At 38.3% G+C, this 23,278-nt stretch overlaps 1 protein-coding gene across 19 annotated transcripts in view; it reads right to left on the bottom strand.

The window, feature by feature from the left end:
- Positions 1-111: 111 nt before the first annotated feature.
- The window catches only part of KLF12 (KLF transcription factor 12), a 653,112-nt gene continuing 629,945 nt past the window's right edge, over positions 112-23,278 (bottom strand). For all 19 annotated transcript variants that reach the window (XM_078347015.1, XM_078347211.1, XM_078347076.1 and 16 more), the window contains one exon: positions 112-9,615. In XM_078347015.1, the coding sequence (XP_078203141.1) occupies positions 9,434-9,615 (182 nt within the window). In that variant the 3' untranslated portion in view covers positions 112-9,433. The remainder of the gene's footprint in view (positions 9,616-23,278) is intronic.

The raw sequence follows: 23,278 nt of genomic DNA, 5'->3' as shown, positions 1-23,278 counted from the left end.
TTGTTCTGTGTTTTAAATTACTATACACAAATGGTAGAACTTTTCATAACAAAGGTTTAATTAGAATGGTTAATAGCTATGATTTCCAAAGTGTCTGAGTCAGTTAGGGAGTTTTGTTCCATACAAAATGCTTTATTTAACCTTCATGCCTTCATTCAGATAATTATACAAATGCATACAGTTAAAGGTTTAAACTCTATTTCAGTTCACAGCTCAATTCATAGGAAAGTTGAATACAGAAAAGCAATGCACCAACAGAATATGTCTGAGACACCATTAAAAACAATAACACTTGTTCATTTAAATCTCTGAGAATAGACTGGAATAATCATCCTCTGAGAGAATCTCATTAGGAGGGTCTCCCTTTACATTATCATAGGGCAAAAAAAATCACCATTTTACAGTAAAAGGAAAAAAAGCTCTGAGTATATTTACAATACATACACTATACATAAATACAAGAACAACACTTACATAATATTAATAAACTTATAACAGGGGTTGCCTAAACACTACGGAGTATATAAATGCAGAGGAAACTATTGGGAAATTAGATCTTTAGATAAACTGGAGAAATAAATTCATTTGCAATTAAAATCCTGAACAGAAAACCAAATGAAGATTTAAGAACTCAACACATTTGCTTGCCAGTATTACAGGGGGCTTTATCTTTAATGTGTAGGACCTCCTCTGGGCACTCTTAACTCTCTGGGGTCAGAGACCCAAGAGTCTTTTGTAAAATTACATCCATAAAGCAAATCAGACACAGCCCATCTATTCAATTTGCTGTTCAGAGGCTTCAAGCCTAGAATAACTGTTTTGTAAACTAAAGATGTTTTCATATTTTTTACACGGAAAGATCTTGTGATCTAATCACCATGTATCATGAATTAAACGTCAAGGAAAAGAAAAAAGATGCCTGCTTGATTTGGCCAAAGATGATATTTTTATGTATTTTTTCAAATATGACTGAGAGATTTATTCAAAAGAACATGACGTTAGAATTGACCCCCACACACCAAGAACGTCTAGACTACTACTAATTATAACTAACTCATTTTAAGTGGCAGGTGGGTATCTTCAAGGTGGTCTGTTCTCATCGTTTCACAACACAAAGTTCTGAGTACATTCTTCTATGGACAAACATGAATTTGCTGGTTTCTCTTTTTTTTAAATGAGCATGTTATGATACACATAATTGCATTATGATGCAGGATGACATAATACATAAGACAATGTTTTCAAGCTGGTTTTATAGGTACTTATCTCACATCCACAGAGAGTTGGTTTGCCATGTGATGCAATGTGTCCCACACAGACATGAACAAAACAATACAGTCACTATCCCATGGGGGGACGGTGAGTTTTCAAAATGAAGTTTTAAACACAACAAATTGTGGACAGACACGTTGATAGGAAAGAGCCTTGAATATAGGCACCAGTGCCCCAGTTCAACAATATCCATCCAATGTGGTAAAGTTTGAGGAACAAAATACACACTACAGTCTGGATGTAACTACAAAATTCTGCCATGGGAAAACTAGAACACAAGTAGGGCAAAAGCATTTTCTATGATTTTCTTTTTGCCGTATCTTTGGAGCATAAAATTAGCAGAAAGGGAAGATGTTGGTATGTCCCTGAATTACCTTACTTTTTGATTGCTTGGACACTTTTATTACTAGATTTGGATCCAAATTCTATCCTCCTATTGACCATTATTTCTTAACAAAAATGAATCTCTGTGAAAGTCTTGGTGAACCTGCTTTGGAAGAAGATGCAATAATTCACACAAGGAGTCATTCATTGGGTCTTGCCTTGCACAAAGGGTGGACACTTGTCTCAAACACTTCAAATTTTTAGAGATGAAATCCAGAAAGAAAAAGTACTGAGGTGACTGTTTCCACTATTCATCTCTTTTCAACTCACTTCAAGTTGTGGAGAAATTATTGCTTGTGAAACCCAACTAACTGAGAAGAGCCCCAGTCTGCAGCAGGTTGTGCACATGGAACACTTGCTTTGAGCATGGAAGAGAATTTGTTTATACAGCTTCTATCTCTTTCCCCAGCCAAGTAACAGGGAGAAAGATCATAATTCAGGAGATTCATTTTCAGAAACAGAAACGCTATGAGAAATGACATTCTCTTAATGTTTTCTAAGTCCATTAGTACTTCCATGAATCAATACTGTCAGAGACCTTGTTCTACACAGAAAAGCGGGAGGGATTTCATTTCTCTGATGTTGGACAGCTTCTTACATAAAATTCAATTAAACTAACAACAATACTATAAACAAATTATTTATAAGACTATTTAAAACATTCCAACGCAGAGCTGTTAAGTGAGGAATCGGGAAAAGAATTATCCATGATCTCTCCTTGATCTTTACCTGAATGTTTCATCGCCACCCCATTAACAATGGCAGGAGTGGGCTCTGACGTTAATAACTGGTTCTGTGGGGGGAAACATTTCAAATGCATCTGAGGCAGATTCTAGAATGTCTATATTGGTGGAAAGGCATACAAAGAGTGGAAGAACTGAGAAAGTGTACTCAGGCTAAAATGCCACTAAGTGTTTGAATGATTTTGGAGCTCCACGCCAGACATTTATGAGAAAAACGAGAAGTTCTGGGAGACAACTGGTTGCTATTGTTTGTTTATAACAATCCTTCATGCATGATTTTCCAGGAGAGGCCTGATTTCAAATATTCAGTACCACTATTAAGTCTTGTGTTATATCATGGCCCGATATTTCACTTGAAATATATGATGACTACTCATGCATGTTGTCCATAATAAAATTACTGAGAGTCAGGAATCTGGGAAGGTGGTATTGGGAAACCCACGTGCAGTGTGGTGGAGTTGAAAAATTATGGGCAGGCCTCTAGGTCAGAGATAGGCAGTTTCACATTCCCACTCTGCCATTTACTATTTCTACATTTATGAACCACTCAGCCACACTTCCCATGCCTCCGTTTCCCATCCATAAAATGTAGAAATGTTGTACAGATTGGAAGTAACGTATCTAAAAATTGGCTAGTCTAGTGCTTGACACATAGTGTTTAATAAAGAACAGCTATTATTTTCATGGTCTGCTGAATGTGTCACCTTTCAAGGTACTTTAGTACTTTCAGATAACACATGGAAAGAAGCCCAGTCAGAAGACTTGACTTCAGTGAGATTAAGGAACCCAGCAGCTTTCCTTTGACACTTAATTGGTTATTTTACCCCCTCATCCTGGTACACTGATCTTCTCCCTTTCCTTCTTTCTAACATTGGGAGGAGAAAACAGTGGCTGTTTTCGAGGCCTGTGTTCTGAGTCCATCGTGGAAGTCTAAAGTCTGAATGTTTAATCACAGTCCTACTCTTAAAATTGCCCTTACCCAATGTGTGACTCTCCATGAGTATAATTTTGCTGATAGCCTCAGCTTGTTTGGGTGACTTTGTGCTCTGAGATGGCAGGGTTGGAGAATTCCCAGGGTTTATGTCTATTCACATAGTCTCATTGCATATTTCTATTCATGACTCCACTTTCAGCAGTACAATAATTACAGGAAGAAAACCTGTGAGCTTCTAAATGTAAATCTGGTAATTTTTAGGACTAAATGCAAAATGGGCTAAAGGCTAGGCTTACTAAGTGTCAGTAGTACTTCAATAGACTTTTTGGGGAAAAATGATTCTGTCAATATTCATTCCCAAATGATTCTTAGATGACAATAGGTGATATTAGGGGAAAAGGGAATGAAGAAATGTAAAGATGAATTTGTGCGTTTGATATGAGTCGATAAAATGAAACAAGCAAACAAATACCCTTCGGTCTTTTGCTCCAAATAAATTGGTGTTTTTAACTGAGCAAAACTTTTAAAATCATACATACTGTTTCATAAGTTTGGGGAAAATGACAGTCAACTCTTTATCTGGAAATTAGAAAGATCAAATTAAGAAATGTTAATGTAAACATGATTAGGTATATTTGAAAGATATAAAAGCTTGTTTGGGGGCATGTGAACAGATTTGATTTACTATGTCCATGCATTTACTCCATGTGTGTGTGTGTGTGTGTGTGTGTGTCTGTTCCCATGTGCAGAAAAAAGCCCTAACGTCTAATTAAGAGTTATTGCTGTGTAAAAGTATAGGAAGCTTTCATTGGTCATAATGTTTACTGACAGGCACTTTCAGCATTTAATTCATTTCTGAAAATGGGCATTAGCTTATTCCTATTGCCAGTATAAATTCATTTAACTTGTGGCCATATCCATGGCACTTAATCTTGTCAACATGTAGTTACACCTAAAAGTAGTCTCTCTGGAATTACACAAGAATAAACACCTGTATAGTTGTCTCATCAAGAACCACTCTGTTGAGGAGGGAGATAACTGAGAAAAGTGAACAATCGTAAGATGCTCCTCTTTCGTACAAGCAAAATGCTGTGCAGCTGTTTGGCCCTTTTCAGAAAAAGACATTACTAGTTTGGAATCAGTTGTCTGCAACTTAGAATGACTTCATCATATTTTAAACCATCCTGGCTAAACCGTGACAAGTGGCCACTCTATTTGGAACAGAACACGAAGAACGTGCTCTGACAAAGTTGGACAGAGTTCCCATGGCAATATCGCTCATTGTGTGTAAGATATACAAGGCATATCTGAACAAGTTTTACTTTTTATTGTGATGAAAACTAGAAGCTCTTTTTCCCAACATACTTCATCAAACTATTTACAACCTCTGTAAAATTTGTGAGTTTGAAAATACTTTTTCCACTATCACATATGTTACGAATACAGTAAAATATCTTCACTCTATTTTTAAAGATGCAGTATCCTTCTATTTCATTTTCTTAAGAAAATCTGGATTTCTATTGCAATTGCTCAGTAATTAGCATATTTAAAGTACCAGTGGACATGGATTACTACACAGACATTACTCTATAATGAAACTGTGAAAATATAGCAATTTTTATGTACATTTCTTAACTATAAAATGCAGGCAGAGTCATATATAGTATTATAAGCCGATTTCCTAATAAGGTAAGTAACTCACATTTCTAGACAGCATCGATTATTACAAATTCTTAAAAAAGTTCTTTGTTGATATTTGTTAGCCCACTGGCTGTTGCATATACAGTTCTGTATACACATGTGCATGTGTGGGGGCTGTCTGTACAGGTTCAGTGGAAGGCAGTGCAGGAATGAGTAGAAATGTCATATGGAAGACATGACTTACCAAACCCCTTTTCTAAACTAAAGCCAAATCAAATTGAAGAGACTTTTTTTATGGGATGCACTACCTCAGAAAAACTAAAGGAAGAGATTTGGTCAATGATATCTTATTCTAGAATACATTTACCTGCTAAGTCGACAGGCATCACTGAAGAGCGAAATCTGAGACTGGCTTATGAACTATGAATATTAAGGCTTTCTGGGCCTATTCTGATTCAGAAGAGTTATCTCACATTCAGTCCCTTATACGCAGACTGTAACATGGATGCTGGTATTCTTAACACTGCTTCATTTGTGTCAATCCTCACTATAAATGTTAAGACACCTTTAGAACAATATCATGGCTACATTTCTAAGCAGTCATAACAACATAACAAAGGCGTATTAATACATTTGAAGGCCTCACCTCACCAGATTTATTCAGTTGCAGCTTTGGTAAGTATAATAAATAAAGTACAGAATAAGGAATACTGCATCTTTATCCATATAAATGTTATCATTCTAATGAACTGATTTCAAAGTGCAGAATTATGTTTAAAACACAAATGGCAATTTAAAGTCAAAAAGAATTGTATAAAAATGAACACAATCGCTTTACATAAGCGATTCCAAATTCCAACCATAATGAAAATGGCCTTTCTAATCACCTGGAACTGGCATTTGTAAACACTGTAGCATTTTGTAAGTTTTTCCCCTGACAATCATCTTCCTATTTCCCATTTAAGCTTTCATGTGAATGAAAAGTGCTCATTTTTTTTAATGTTGTGTATGTTGCTGTTATCCAACTGCTTTTGAAAACCAATGTCCTATAGTGTTTTGTAGAAATGATGCCAGGCAGAAGTATAATCTTTATGGGAAAGTCACTAGAAATCTCAGTCTAACTGCCTTAATAGAACTTAAGGCAAGTTATCAAGCAGGCTTCTCAGAGTCCACACACAATTGACAGGATGAGGGCAGAGGTGGATGCAGAAGCGTGATCTTTTTCCAAACAACTTAAGATCAGAGCATGAAAAGAGATTGTTAAAACCTTAAAGGCTGACCGTCATAACTTTTCAAATAATGTAAATCCCTTGAAATCCATCTCTACACTGCAAACAGAAAATCAGGTCTACTGCAGCTGCTTAAGCTGTTAACGGCTCTATGTGTACACATTCTCAACCACGCACATATCCCCAACTGCAAATTGAACAGCTTAAAATTTAAAATCGAAGAATGCCTCTAGTTAGGGAACAACTGATAAGTTCTTTAGGATTCTACTGCTTTTCTGTCGCTCATGATGCACTGTGCTTTTTGAAAGAGGCTAGAAATGGACATGAGGTGAAATGGAGGCTTTTTCATGACTAAAGACGTTCCATTTCTTTCTGTCCCAAACCACTTTTTCCTTTCCATGGGGAAATACTTTTAGAAAACTCACCAAGGAGAATTTGCCAAGTCCCAAGACAAGCCCCAAGGAAGTTTCAGTTCCTGAGGCGAGACCATGGACTCATTCACTTACTTGTGCTTAGATCCCTTCTTAGAAGTACTGATACGTCAAAAGGGGAAAATGATGGAATGCTGACAGCTTTTATCAGTTAACTTACCATCTCAGTCTGGTTTCCACTTTCAGAGGATGAGGAAAAATGCTCCCTTCCCCAAATCCATCCTATGTTATTAGAAAAGTGCAACTCATTTAGTTCTGTGCTAAATTTAAACCAGGCTGTCACTCAGGAAGCTTCCCCTGCCTGTCAGTTTTATGAATTCTAAAAACCAAGTCTACCTGTAATACTCTCAAAACATCTTTCAGCAGAGAAAAGAACTGGCTCTTTTTATGAGAGCAAGCAGGTCTAAATACAAATCTACACTTCACTTGAGGGGTGCGCCGACTACTTGCCAACGAGGTGCTGGTCTAGCACCAGGGGGTTCGTGGCTGTGTGTGTCCCTGTCTGTGTTCTCTGCCACTGACTAGTAGCCAACGCTGGCATGCATCAAGAGACCTTTTTTTTATTCTGAATGGTCACAGGTAATGTGAAGTAGGAGTTGCATACAGTACAGATAAAAAAAAAACTTTCCAGGTGGTGAAAACCCCACTGGCTGGTGAGTAGTAGACTGTGTAGCTGAAGATGCTATTTATCACTAGAACTGCAGCCCTTGTTGGAGGGAAACTGCCTGATAAATTTTTGAGATCTGGCAGACAATATAGAGCACATATTTTTGAAGCCATAATTTGACCTGAAAATCATTATACTGTTGCTTAACGTTTTAAAAAATTCCTTTGAATACCATCCAACACAAATTGTCCTTGTTTCAGTGTTCATAGTTCTCGCTTCATCAGAACAAGATTATCTGAATTAGAAGATGATCCTAAAAAGGATAATTCTGCAACCGGAAATTATTTCAGAATGTCCAGACATTTAAAAATGAGCTAGTAATATTGTGAGGTTAACATGTGCAATTCCCAAAATCAAGTGTTTGTAATTAAAATATATTGCAAAGGTCTTGTTGGAGACCTTTTATATCTAAGCTATAAAAAATTCTAACAACAACAACAATAACAACAACAAAAAAATCTCTCACCAAGCCCCTCAGCCACAGAAAGCTGGAGAAAAACCCAGCTTGTAGTGGGCACAAAAATATGGTAATTTTTCTGAAAGAATGCTTGTTGGTGATGTATTGCTTGTTTACTGTATACTCTGCTAGTTGCAAAAAGGTTCATAATTTTAGGGGGTTGATGGAACTAACACCTTCCTCTCATCCTCCGCATGGGATGAGTGGGTTCAATATCCCTGCAGATGCCAGTGCAGGACCACTGGGTCCTGATACAGTTTAGAAAATGAAATCTGTATAGAAGAACCTATTGGAGAGTCACTTATCCTTGACTCTCCAAGAGAGGAAACTAGCACCATGTCAGGCTTTCTATGGGAAGCATTCTCTTTCCACTGATTCAGTTCCAAGGAGAACTGACCCATTAACCAAAGTTAATTCCCAGCTATGCCTCCCTTGCCTTTCTAGTCACCAAATAACTGTTTTCAAACAAGAAAAGGGGAGCGTAATCTTTAATTTAACTCAACCAAGCAGGACAACAAACAGCAGAAAGATTACCTCAGTGCTGTAAATGGAACCAAGACATCTAAAATGCTGGGGTGTTTTTTACAATCCCTTTAGTAAGTATGAAAATTGGTAACGTGAGTCCTCAGTGAAGTTATTGTAGGAAAGTCCTTTTATTCATTATTGCTTTTCTCCTCAAGAGGCGCATTATTTCCATCTCTGCTTTGTCTGATTTTTCATGTTCACTGACTTTGCCTGGGCAGCCCCACCTCTTACCTTGGTGCCAGTGTGTCTAAGAAAGTTTTTTTCCCCTGGTTCCTTGTAATCAAATACTAGGGGCAGGAAGAGATGATGCCTAGGTGACAGAACACTGCAATTTGAAGTGGGGCAGTAGTTTTTTTTTTTAGACAGGCTCTTCCTATTCAACTACAGAACACCTCTGTGCCAGTCCATGCCAGGGCAGAGACCAGGACGAGACTTCAACTGCCCCTCTGCTCGAACAGATGAACAAAACAGAATCAAAACAAAACAAAAACAATCAACGACAAACAAATGAAAGATTCAATGTTGGTTTTCTTCAGGGCATGGCAGAATGACAAGTTGCGAGTGATATCTAGTGGCCGCCATCGCGATTGCAAAGGGCTGCCTGAGTGCCCTTTCTTTGCAGGTAATGGGACCTCTCCATCTGCTTCTTCGTTTCTACTTTCATGCTGCTTGCTGGTAACAGATTGGATGTGTGTTCTAGCTTACTCAGATTGTAACTAAAATTTCTGTAAAAAGGGGTTAAGAGGTGGGATGATGGGAGATTCATCCAAATTTAAAAGGTCTTGCTCTAGCCATCAATTTGTGGTAGGTGACCTTTAAGGTATCAATAACAAAATGTCTGACAGCTCAGAAAATGTACAAGCTACAAACATCTTTAAATGGCAGAGGACACAGCATGGAAAACAATGTCTGTCTCTTCAGCATTTGTGTCACTGAGTTCCCAGGCCCGCGTAAAGACGGTTCTCGTGAAGTCATGATGGGGGTTACCTTCAGACCAAAAGAAGCCTGCCTTCTTTCTCCTGCTCTGGTTTCAGACATCGTGGGATGGTGATGCCCTTTTGTGTTAACACTGTGAAGGGGATTCAGCCCTGCTGAATTGGGTGCCGCTAAGAGATCCAGCTCTTACGCTCAGCTGGACAGGTAGCATTCCTCACACCAGCATATGCCTCCGGCGGTGCAGGGCCAGATGATCCGACCGGGAAAAGCTGCGATCACAGTCCGCGCACTTGAATGGCTTCACTCCCGTGTGTTTGCGGTAATGCCTCGTCAGTTCATCCGAACGGGCGAACTTCCAGGTGCAGCCCTCCCAGGTACACTTGTAGGGTTTCTCTCCTGGAAGAAACAAAGGAACACAAAGTTTGGCGCTCCATCCATCACCTTGCCATAACAACCAGGCCAGTGCTCTACGTCGGGAAACTGGTGTTCTCAATGAATTTTCCAGTTGGTAAATCTTTGTCGGGAAATTTTACCATCCCACCAGCGGGGCTGGGTCAGACAGGTGAGGGTTTCAATCTTGTTTTGCCTGCTGTGACATCTGGCAAGCTAGTTAACACTGGTGTCCTCCATAAGACTGTGTCATCAAAATATCAAAAGGCATGAATTGATGGCCACTGTATGTATCATCACCAGTAGACTAAAAGGAAATTATGAAAGCTTTACCCAGTTTGATTTGATTTGAAGGCTGAAAGTCACAAAGAATTCTTAAGGGCAATCGACCTTCCCCTCACTACCCCCACTGACTGTGCATCCCTTAGGTGGCTTAAGACAATTTTAAAACACAATGTCCAACAATATACACAAAATTTTATTGAAAGATAACATACTCTATCACCCCCAGATATCAGGTATTAAGTACATATTATTCATAGATATCTACTTTTTGTTGGTACTTTGGGGGAAAATCCTAGATACTTTAATAGCGTAAAGTTTACAGGACTTAAGAATTGGGGTAAGGCCTGAGAAATCATCACGTTGGTCCTAAAGCTAAAATTCACAGAGAAAAGCTGTCTGAAGAAGTATGTAATTTGACCAGGTCCCTTAGTCAACTTGTAAGGACAGTAAAATATGCAAAGGCTGTGCTGGGAAAAGATACACTATCCATTGTCTAAATGAGCTCCCAGGGGGAGTAGGACAATAGTTGACCCAGGTGTGCTGTTTTCCTGGCTCCCATTCAGAATGGGAGGCTTGTCCCCACACAACCCCACAAAAACTGATCTCTCTTCTGCCCCTTACACCCAACAATCCACATTGTGCTTCTTGGTCACACATGGCCTCCGGTGAAAAGAGCCTAAGATATGGAAGAATGCTCTCTGCTGTTCCCCGCGCAGGAAGCTACAAAGTGAGTATTGCTGACACCACTTTACAGATGAGGAAACTGAGGCTCAAGGTAGTAACATTACTCAAAGCCAGTAAAAAGGTGCATGGCTCTCAATCCAGTGCTTTTCACTATTTTACAGTGGAAAGGATAATTCTTATCCCATCTAAGTGTTGTCACATCCTCAGAGTTAGTGTTACTTTCTTAGGTACTCCAAAATCATTTGCTTCCTATTTCTATTACATCACCTATCACAACATACCATAAAGATCTTCTTTAGATGCCCTTCTCCTCTACCAGTTTCTGAATACTTGGAGATCTTGGACTATTCTGCCTCTACTGTTTCAGTTTCACTGGAGCCTAGAATAGCTGCCAAGCAAGTACTTGAATGTATTAAGAAATCTGCAACACACACACACACACACACACACACACACACACACACACACACAAGAACATACACGGAAAACTACAGGACCCTATAAATGAGGTGTACAGGTAATGCCTACATGAGAAAACTAGACCGAACTGGACCCAGCATTTTTCATTCAACTGTTAAATCAATGCTGTCTATGTGGATCCTTCCAGGATCAAGTAGCCCTTTCAGAAGAGAGTGAATAGTTCAGGCTTGTTAAATCTAGAAATACTGATGCACTAATTGTGGCCCCAGGTTGCTCTAGGTTTTTCTGAAAGGGCGCCTTTTAAGAAAAAGTCTACTGCCTGGATTGACACCAAACCTCAACTTCTGATTCATTGTGGTTGTCCCATGGAGACAAAACTGTATTTGCATATGTCCACTCACCAAAGTCTGACAGAAATTAAACAAAAAAAAAAAAGCCACCAAAGCCCCTAACTTAAAAAGATTGGAGATCTACTATATAGTATATCAATGGTATCATTAACATGCTTTTAAGTGTTACATGTCATCTGTTTTTGAAATTTATATTATAAGCATGGGTTCTAATGAGTTGAGCTTGATATAATTCATCTTTTCAAAAATACATCCATCTTTGGTGCACTTAGCTGAGCTAGTTGGATTTGTTCACTGAGAACCATCTCTTAGCTATTTCCTGTGTTGCTATGGAACCATCTAGAGAGTGTAAGGCCTAAAAAGAAAAGAATAAAATGTCTCCTTCACTGGAGATGAGCATTGCTCAGGAGGATGTGTGTTTTTCTCTTGGAGGAAGTAGCACATGGGATTAGATAACTAGCTGGGCATGGTTGCTCATGCCAGTAATCTCAGCATTTTGGGAGGCTGAGGTGGGAGGATCACTTCAGGCCAGGAGTTTGAGATCAGCCTGGGCAACAAAGTGACATCCTATCTCTCTCCGAAAAAAATTTTAAAATTAGCCAGGTGCAGTGGCATGCACTTGTAGTTCCAGCCACTGGGAGGCTGAGGCAGGAGCATTGCTTGAGTCCAGGAGTTCAAGGCCACAGTGAGCTATGATTGTGTTACTGCACTCCAGCCTGGGTGACAGAGCATAACCCCGAAAGAAAGAAAAGAGAGAGGAAAGGGGGAGGGAAAGGGAAGGAGAAGAAGGAGGGGATGGGGAAAGAAAAGATAAGCTGCTAGATCCTGCCACTGGTATTCCAGATAGTAGAAGAAGGGACTCCATGGTGGGGGTGTACCTGGGGAGGAGAGACAGACAAGAACTCCAGGCTCATCTTCACAAGGATCTGAGAGGCTGGTATGTTCCCAGGTAGAGATAGTTTATACATCAGGTGCTGTCTAGCTGTCTTTGTATTTCCAATTTAGTCACTTAAAATTCTCTAATTTCTTCCTTAAAATGATACCAGCCATACTTGTTTTTATGTTGGCTATTTAATAATGGTAGTTATGTCCTTTCCACTTGAAAATCTATAGCAGGGTGTGGTGAACTGTGGTCCCCACTTTTATAATTTTAAAGGTTGAAAAAACAAGAGAAATTATATATAATTTAAATTTTAGTGTCCATAAATGAGTTTTTATTGGAGTACAGCCATATTGATTCATTTACACTTTGTTCTGGCTGTTTTCCAGAGAGGGAGAAGTTGAGCAGCTGCAACATATAATGTATAACCTTCAATGCCTAAGATCTTTACTATCCAGTCCTCTATAGAAAGGGTTAGCCAACCACTGATTATAAGAGATGGCCATCTCTGCTTTTTGTGAGCTTCATGAATATGTTAGCTTATTGAATTGGGGTTGTATATTACACACTGGGATTTTGAAATGAGTTGGTGAGGGAATGTTTTAGTTACAGTTCAATCACTTATTCCCAACTTAGAATCCTCGATCCAAATCCTAACAGTCCTCTCAGTAATAAATACCCACGGTATTTCAAATACCTCAAATTGATTTCTGGACAACAGAAAATAAGTGATCCTCTTAAAAAACTCACCCACTGAGAACAGTGGCTCAGACCTATAATCCCAGTGACTTGGGAAGCTGAGGCAGGAGGATCCCACTTGAGGCCAGGAGTTCGAGACCATACTGGGTAACACAGTGAGACACCCTCCATCTCTAAAACAATAAAAATAAGAAAACTTAGCCGGGGCAGTGGTTCACATCTGCAGCCCCAGCTATTTGGGAAGCTGGAGGTGGAAGGATTGCTTGAGACCAAGAGTTCCAGTCTACAGTTGAGTTATAATCATGCAACTGCACTCCAGCCTGTGTGACAGAGCAAGACCCTGCCTCCAAAATATAAAAATAAATAATTTTTTTTTTTTTTTGAGACAAAGTCTCACTCTGTCATCCAGGCTGAAGTGCAGTGGTGTGATTTTGGCTCACTGCAACCGCCACCTCCTAGTTTCAAGCAATTCTCCTCCCTCAGTCTCCTGAGTAGCTTGGACTACAGGCATATGCCACCACGCCTGGCCAATTTTTTGTATTTTTAGTAGAGACGGGTTTCACTGTGTTAGCCAGGATGGTCTCAGTCTCCTCACCTTGTGATCTGCCCACCTTAGCCTCCCAAAGTGCTGGGATTACATGTGGCATGAGTCACTGTGCCTGGTCAAAAAATAAATAATTTTTAGAAATGAAAATTAAGGCCGGGTGTGGTGGCTCAGGCCTGTAATCCCAGCACTTTGGGAAGCTGAGGTGGGTGGATCACGAGGTCATGAGACCGAGACCATCCTGGCCAACATGGAGAAACCCCATCTCTGCTAAAAGATGCAAAAAATTAGCTGGGCATTTTATTGGGGACTACATACCTGTAGTCCCAGCTACTCAGGAGGCTGAGGCAAGAGAATTGCTTGAACCCGGGAGGCAGAGAGATTGCAGTGAGCCGAGATCTCGCCACTGCACTCCAGTGTGAATGACAGAGTAAAATTCTGTCTCAAAAAAAAAAAAATAATAATAAATTGAGAAAGGCTCACCCAACTTAATCAGACCTAAAAATATCCTCAAAATCTTCTGCTCATTAAAAAAAAAAACAATAACCTCACCTATGAGGGTGAAGGTCACAAGGTATGAAGTTCAGGAGTGCCTCTCTATACCTGGTAAACGAAAGTAAGGATTCTACACCATGATGGTGCCCCGCCTCACCTCCAGATCCTTGAAATACAGTTGTGTTAAAAAAGCCACTCTGAACACTGAAGAGTTACCCTCCTACTGAGCTTGGGAAGTGGGGTCACAATATGAGAAGGATCAGAAAGTAGGAGCTAAGACGTCCAGAGCTATTTCTAAGATGGATATTTTAAAGGCAGAAGCAGCAGGGAAAACAGCCCCTGGTAGAGCAAGGATTTGTCTGAACCCTCAAATGTAGAGTGGGGAAACAGTGCCTCTGAAGTGTGATCAAGTGTACTAAACAATCGTGAAAAGCAAGGTGGGGGCCTCAGAAATACAAGAGGCAGATGCTTCCCTACTCCATGAATAAAACCAATAAAAACAATGTATAAATCATAAGCTAGGCCAGATGTGGTGGTTCATGCCAGTAATCCCAGAATTTTGGGACGCTGAGGTGAGAGGATCAATCACTTGAGGCCAAGAGTTCAAGACCAGCCTAGGCAATATAGCAAAACCTTATCTCTACCAAATAAATAAATCGGCTGGGCGTGGTGGCGTGCATTTGCAGTCCTAGCTACTTAAGAGGCCGAGGCAGGAGAACTGGAGTCCAGGAGGCGGAGGCTGCAGTGAGCTAGATCGTGCTACTGTACTCCAGCTTGGGTGATAGAGCAAGACTGTGTCTTGAAAATAAATAAATAAATCAAAAGAAAAAATGAAAATTTATATGCTATTTGGGGCTAAGTAACTAACAAAGCCATATCATAAGGAATGCAAACCTTCTCTACGGGGGGAGGGAGAAGAAAGTATATTAGAAAACAGTAAATTTAATCATCTAAGTGATAACATGAATTTTCCTTGAAATGTTCCTTATAAAAACATATAACTTTACAATCCCCCAAAAATCTTATGCATAATATTCTTTACTCCCATTGCCCCACTAATAAAACAGGAGTTTAAGCATTCTCTCTCACCGTGCTTAAAAAAAAGAAAACAAGGTTTTCAAATCTCTTCTCAAAATGAGAGGCTGAGCTATGGGGTAGGGGAGAAGATGTCACTGGGTCCAGCCAGAGAGCTCGAGAGAGACCTATGTTTTCAATATACCCACCCATTGCCTAGTATTTCATTAAAAAAAAAAAAAGAAAGAAAGTCTATAAGTGCTCTCCTTAGACTAGTCAAATTTTAGAAACGGATACAAAACACTTTAGTAGCTACTGCATTGTGTTTTAACGGCACGGCACGCTGTATCTTATATTTGTGCTTTGAGGCAATTTAAAGTATACAATCTTATAATCACATTAAGATAGCAGGAACTAACTTCATGATGAGAGTCAAAAACTAATTAGAAAGGTGAGTAAGTTTGTAAGGTATCCAGTAGCATGTGAACTGAGCCGTGAAAGGCTATAATAAAGAACAGAATTGTCCTTTTTGCATTCTTTCCTTTAAAACTTGCTTGAAAATAAAAAGCTAAATTTAATTTTTAAAAAGTCAGGAGCAGGGACAGAATGGTAGGTGAATTTTCCATGAAAATGTTCCTATGAAAAGAGTTGGCTGGGACAATAAATGGAGTCAGACACCTCCCAGAGCCTGGGTTGCTACTGCACCTGGGTGACTCTGCATCAGGTTGAACGATGGTGATCAGAAACTTGATTTCTAATAATTTCTTTAGAAATAATGCAGTTTCCTTAAATTCACTGGAAGTAGAATTCTGAAAAGTATGTGAATTCTGCAACACACATAAGAGGAATGTGCAAATGTGTTATTCAAAACTGTTTTCTCTGAAAATAAGCTAAAAATAAAAACAGCCTGCTTACCTTCTTTGCTCCTTTTGTTTAACTCACAAGTACACAGCTAATACCTCTTGACAAAAATCTTTAAAGATGTGTTTAATATTTTTCTGAATAATCTAAAATTTTGACTTCACTTTGACTTGATCATCTTTGATTTTGGTTTCTTATACGACGTCTACGAAACAGCAGACTTACAGAGAAAGGTACTGTGTGCTGCTCTGCCAATAAATCTTAGTAAGTTTTTGTTGTTGTTGTTAACTTGAGACATTGAATTTTTGATGTAAAGAGAAAAATCAAAGGATACTAGTTGGGTAATGGGTGCCTCGCTGGGTGATACCACGCCAGTGCTTGGTGTATAGTTTATTAACTTCTAGGCCTTCAATTCTGAAGGGGTGGTCTCTATGTCCCATGATAAATCCTTAGGCCATTTCCAGCTTTCGTATTTAAAAAAAGTATCTGACCATTTTCAGCACAATCTGTGCTTCTCCGGTTCTGTAAAAAACCTGGACTAAACCAGAAAAACTTCGAAAAAGAAATCTGTTAACCAACACTAATGGGACGAGCATCTATTTTTTAAAGTGAAATAGTCTTCTAAAGGTTAAAAAAGACAACATACCCCCCAAAAAGCGGGGGTGTGTTATTGTTCATTCTAACACTCTTTTAACTCCAGTTTGGAATTCATGTTAAATATAATTTTGTATGCATATACGGCATATAAAAATGTAGGTATTATTTAAATAGAATAAGTGTTCTGGGAAAATAAAAACTCACATCAGGGTTTTTTTTTTTTTTTTCTTGAAATAACCAACTGATTTATTGTGAAAACGGCTGTCTCTTTCAATTTTGGTTAAAGAAAAGGATTAAGAGTCACTAAGTGCATTTCCATGACATTTACCCAGCAGAAGGCAGAATAACATCTAAAGAAAACACCAGGTATTGAATAGATTCCCAAACCCACCAAACAAAAATAACTTTTTCAGGTACCTCCCATTTCGCCATCTGAAATGCTGAAAGGTAAATGTGTACTGAGACAAAAGACAGGTGCCCTTTCATATTAAAATGACATGTGAGCAACACACATAAGAGGAATGTGCAATTTGAAAAAGCCTGTTAAACAAAACACCCATGCTCTCATCAGCTTCTCTATTATTTTCTCAAGCAACTGAAAAGGAACACCTTTTGCAACAGGAAGCACAGGCATTTTCCTAGGTTCAGAAGTGCATTTCTGAAACATGTCCCTGTTTAACTTTTATACAATTACGGAGCCCCAGACACTGACAAATGAGCTTCATTACATTCAAGGTTCAACATATTGGCTGTGACAATCTGTTTCCCTTGAGGAATGGTATTTGCATATGAGGAAAAGAAAAAAAAAAAAACAGAAGCAAGATTCCTATCTTGTCTTCTGGTTTCTGTTACATTAGTTCATGAAAGTTCACAGAATTTAGATCTGGAAGGAAATTAGGTACTTTCAAGATGAGGAAACTGAAATCTAAAGGCCAGGAAAGAGCTGAGATTGTAAGACCCCTGACTTGTCTACAGATAGACTAGGTGGCTGTACCTCTTCATAGGTTAAGGCAGCATAAAACACCACAGGTTTTGAAATCTGAAAGAGCACACAGCCATATACAGGCTTAATTCACCTATATGAAATCGATCCAAGGCCAAAAAGTTAAGCTTTCTGAAAGCTTCCCAGTTTCCCCATCTATAAAATAGAAATACCATTTACTCAAAAATAAACACATTGCATGCCTGGGAAATGATACTCACTCAATAAAGGATATTTAATTTTATATTTACAAAATTCAAGGTATTTCTGATTTTATAAAGAAATGTAAATAATATAAAGTTAAAAATGGGTCCTATTTTTTACTATTATATTACTATTAGTAACTAATACTAATATTAGTTACTATTTTCTCAGCAATTAATTATGGTTTTAGGGTAACTGGATGCCGATCCTGATGCTGATTTTCTTAACATTGTAAAGTAAAAAAACTACTTTATAGGCCAAGCAGACCAATCTATTCTATGATATCCATCTGGTCCTGTCAATTCAATTAAATAAGTAATCAATATGGCAGTCTCCATCCTACTGAATTGCTTGGACTGAATTAATTGAATATCTTTTTCATTATATATTAAAAAGACCAAGTGGGTTCCTTCTTTCCTCCTCTAAATAATATTGCATATTCTCTAATAAGTATCTTTGATAAAAATAGTATTTGCTAAAGCATATAGTACTTTCCGTGTACCATACTTTGCCCTAAGAGCTTTAAGGATATTACCTCATTTAACTTTGACAACTTCCTGATGAAGTAGTTGCAATAACTAGCCCCACTTCACCCAGTGTCCTCACCCAGTTAGCATATATCTCAATCACCACTCATCCTGTCTCTCAACATTTTAAATCAGTGCTGAAATAAACCAGGGTATCTGGTCAGAACTGGGCATGGAGATTGCAAGTGTGAATTGCCACTTACAGGACAGACAATGGCGTTAACACACAGGCTAGCCCTTCTCACCCAGAAATCCAATATAAATGACCCAAAATAACCTACAATAAAAGTGAGCTTTAGTCTAAGTAAAAAGTTCAAAGTCAAAAGGCAATATTTTTTTTGGCTGTTCTGAGTTTTCATTTCTACATAGTGTCCTTTACTTTCCTAAGTGACTGGCTACTTTTTCCTCAGTTTCTTTTGCAGAGACCTCTTCCTTTACCTGTCGCATAAATGTTTCCCAAGATTTTGACTTAACTTCTCACCTGGCAGCTGTTCCTCTTGGCTAATATGGCTTCCGCCACAACTCATAAGGGAAAGATTCCTAAGCAGCTATACCTCAGTCTCTCTCCTAAGCACCAGAGTGGGATACAGGACATTTCCAACTGGCGGTCTGAAAGCATCTTCAACATGACCAAAACTTGCTCAGCACTTACCACCTAAATATGTTCTTCCTGTTTTGCTTTCTGGAAAAATAGTAACTCTACCTACTCAGGTACCCAGTCATCAACGTCTCCAGCTGGAGAGATTTCTTGGACTGTTCCCTCTTTGTGATTCCCTGCCTACCCTACTCTGATTAATTACATCTGCCAGTTCTGTCTTCTAAAATCTATCCAGCAGTCCTCCCAGTTTATCCCCACAGTGGTGGTCTACCTCACTTTAAGTCCTTTTCCACCTTCTACCAGGACCAGTTTTAAATGACTGTTTCTCTATCTTACCTCCTATGCACTCCAATTTATTGTCCATGCTGTAGAGAAAGAAAACTTTCTGGAAGATAATCGGATCATACCACATGTTGGCCCCACAATACTGAGACACTCTCTTCACACCACACTGTGATTGAAGGTTTTCCTCTCTGTCCCACTGAGTAGTGCTATACTGAGGATGGCTTTGAGCCTTCTCATTACTGTACCCCAGAGCCTAATATGTTAGTGCTATATGCTAAGAGAGACTTGTTGATCAAATGAATGAAACTACTTTAATTTAAATACTTCCTTTTCTTTAAAAGAATAGTACATAGTAGGGTTAACATAAGAGTAATCTACTTAGTGAGACAGAGTATATACTGTTTGCATTCTATCTATTCTATATTTTCTTGTCTAATGAATTAGAATATATACTTTTGAAAAGAAAAACAGATTTGTAAAGTATTTAATACTAGTGCCATTTACGTTCTAGTCTGCAAATATTTTGTTTTACACCTCTAAAATTAGCAACATGATAATGTGATCGAGTCTTGTACTTTGTTACTCAAATGAGCATTATTTAAACATTTAAAACATATGTCTTATAATTCTATTATTCTTAGTTATGAAGATTTTTAATTGAATTATCTTGAGCATTCTGAATCCATTATTTCTACTTTTTTTTTTTGAGATGGCGTCTTGCTCTGTCACCCAGGCTGGAGTGCAGTGGCATGGTCTCAGCTCACTGCAACATCTGCCTCCCAGGTTCCAGTGATTCTCTTGCCTCAGACTCCCAAGTAGCTGGTACTACAGAGGCATGCCACCATGCCCAGCTAATATTTATATTTTTAGTAGAGATGGGTTTTGCCATGTTCACCAGGCTGGTCTAGAACTCCTGACCTCAGGTGATCCTCCCACCTCAGCCTCCCAAAGTGCTGACATTACAGGTGTGAGCCAATGCACCCGACCCTATTTTTATATACCCTTTAATGATGAATCTATATTCTACCAAAATACAGTTCCTTATTGTCTTTAATAATTCTATTAAAACCACAAATTTTATATTAGTAGCAGTTAATTTTACCATTCAGGATAAGATGACCAACAGTCAAATCCAGTTTTCTTAGGCAGAATAAGAGAAAGTAGAAAGGATAAAGATATTATTATTCCATACCTTTCATATAACCCAGCTTTGATGGATGTATGGATAAAATAAAGCCCCCAAAGCAAAGTAAGGAGAATGAGGTAATGAAGACACTATAAAAATCCCATGGCATCCTTAACTTTGCACTGTCATTGATAATTTATGTGCTAACATAAAAAGAATTATGAAACAGAACTCATTAATAATTTATTTACTTAAATGAGGTAATAATTGATAGGTTTTGAAGTCTTTTCTAGATATAGAAAAAAAATCAACTTATTTTTAAAATAAAAATATACCAGAGTCAGACTAAAATGGGGTTAAAGAAAAATAATAAAAATAAAAACAATAGATTTAGAAGTCATTTCTAAATATAGGAAAAAGAGATCAACTTATTTTTAAAATAAAAATAACTCAAACTCAGATTTGGAACAAGTAAACTTAATAAATATTTATAGAGCTCTCCACTTCAAATACACAAAATATACATTCTTGTCAATACCACATCACACCTACTCATAGGTTTAAATGAAACATTGATTGGCCATTATTAATACCCATTTTTTTTCAGAATTAAGCAATATTTCCGTTCACCCTCCCTCTTTCTTCCTCTCCTTTACTCATTTTTCTTTCCTTCTCTCACAAAAAAAAAAAAAAAAAAAAAAAAAGAAATCAACTTGTAAACCTCTAGATCCAGGTCGGCAATGTCTCTCTCATTGCTTGATTTCCTTCCTTCCCTTCCCTCCCTCCCCCCTTCCTCCTTTCCTTCCTTCCTTCCTCCCTTCCTTCCTTCCTTCATCCCTTCCTGCCTTCCTCCCTTCCTCCCCCCTCCAAAAAAATAAATAATAGATTTAGAAGTCTTTTCTAAATATAGGAAAAAAGACCAACTTATTTTTAAAATAAAAATAAGGTAAAACTTTTAAAACAAAATTTGCTCAACTATGTACAGAATGGTTGCCTACATTCCAAGCACTGTAAATCTTAAGCATGTGTTTCTAAACAAAAACTCTCCATGACAGGTTAAAATGACTCCCTTCTCCATTAATGAAAATAAGTGCTATGCCTCCGAAGCATTTTGTTACCAATCCAAATTATTTGTTTTCCTTGTTGGAGGTGGCACGGAAACAAGACGGTCTGCATGGGCAGGTGATGCTTGCTGCCTCCCTCCAGTCAGGACCAATGACCCCTTCAGTGCCACTGTAGCAACCTGCATAGAGCTCACTCACTGCTTTCCTATTACATATTATTTTACATGCTGGCTATGTATGAATGAGGCCATCTCTCCCACCAGATTTAGAACTTTTTGCTGTCTTCATTTGTACATAGCACCCATTACATTCAAAGAGCTATGTGCCAAACAAGCACTCAAGAGCAGACTATTTAATTTTATCTGATGATTAATGCTTCTGGTCCATGTCTTCTCACTGGCTTCTAATAAAATTTGAGTAGACTGGGAAGAGAGACCACTGTATGTTAAATGAAATCCTTAAAAACAGATTAAAGTCTCTTGCTCTCTCATTACTTTATCATCGCTGAAGGGCTGATGCTAAACAGGTAGGTGCTGCTGGGTAGAGATGCATAGCATAGGAGCATGGCTCTAGTGAAGAGAGGACTCGCAGGTTATCGGCAAACTAGTCTGAGACCAGCTTTAAGGACAAGCATAGGCTTGAGAGAAACCAGAGTTTCAATCTCAGCTCCACTGCTTTCCTAATACAATGTCCATGTGCCCTAACCTTGTTCCTTTCCAGGGATTTACACATGTGATGAGAAAATGTAAACCACTTGAAGAGCTACGTACTTGTTCAAAGGTAAAAAAGAAAACCTGAGATTCACACAAGTTAAGTAATTTGTCCTAAGTTTGCCAACCAGCTAGGGGCCAAAGACAGATTCAAACTTTTGTCTCCGGACTTCAAGTTTGGTGATATTTCTATTTTATTTTCTTAAGTCTCAACAGTTACCAGTATAGTTCATATTCACAAGCTATTTGATCAGGACTTATAACTTACAGGAGAGGAGTTTTCCTTGAAAAGTGTCAGTGTACTCTTAAATGATTTATTATCTTGGCATCATTAAGCCCTGTGCTTTTTCTAACAAGGAATCTAGATGGGGGGGTCTGAAATAGAGCTTTAGGTGGAATGAGCTATTTAATTAATAAGTACAGATGTGAAGTCATGAACAGCAGCATTTACTCATCTGAAGTTAAGATCTAGCAACCACAAGCACCTGTGAACAAAAGGCCACCAGGACATAGGGCTGTCACAAAGCCCCCAATTTTCTTTGTAGGAATATCCTCAACCACTTCAGAATCTCATCCAGTAAATGAAGATGAAGATTCAAATCAGAAGCAAGAAATACAGGAATAGCAGCAAGAAATGATGAGGCAAGTAAGAAAGCGAGAAAGGACAAAATCTGCAGTCATTTAGTGCCCTCTGTGTGGAGGGCGTGTGTACATATGTGTATGTGCATTTCAAAGATGTAATCAAATATAATTAATGTAATAAATCTGTTACAGTATTTGATATTAATTACAGAGGCTTCATTCATTGAGAGAAAAATTATTAAACAATGTGCGGTTTCATAAAGGTAGGGAAAAACGTACTTTGGAAATTACATCAGAATTGCTTAATATTTTTAAGCATCTGTATGATTAAACTTCCTTTATGTGCAAAATTCAGATATGAATAATTCCTTAGAAATATGACTACCTTAAGTTTACTAATTTTTAAGGTTAGAGGTGTATGGTTTTCACATGAATTAAAATGAATATTATACAGGATTACCTACTGGCCCTCACAAATTTATTAGAGAACAGTATGTTAATTGGGGATAGAAAATATTTCCAGATTCATTTGAAACAGACTATTTTTACATATTCCAATTACTTTGAAAAAAAATCCGATTTTATCTTCATTTTGTGTTTTCAAACTTCATCATTAAATTTTAATATTCTGCAGAACACTGATAACGTCAGTATCCCAGTTCCATTTTAATGCCACAGCATACATACCACCAGAGTTCTAGCTTCTTCTTTTCAGACTCTCTTCTAGACTAGACCCAACATCTGGTTCTGGGGCACCATCTA

Source organism: Callithrix jacchus, chromosome 1, assembly GCF_049354715.1.
Source record: "Callithrix jacchus isolate 240 chromosome 1, calJac240_pri, whole genome shotgun sequence".
Lineage (NCBI taxonomy): Eukaryota > Metazoa > Chordata > Mammalia > Primates > Cebidae > Callithrix > Callithrix jacchus.
The sequence above is the reverse complement of the archived record's forward strand: the minus strand, read 5'-3'. Positions and strand labels throughout refer to the sequence as shown.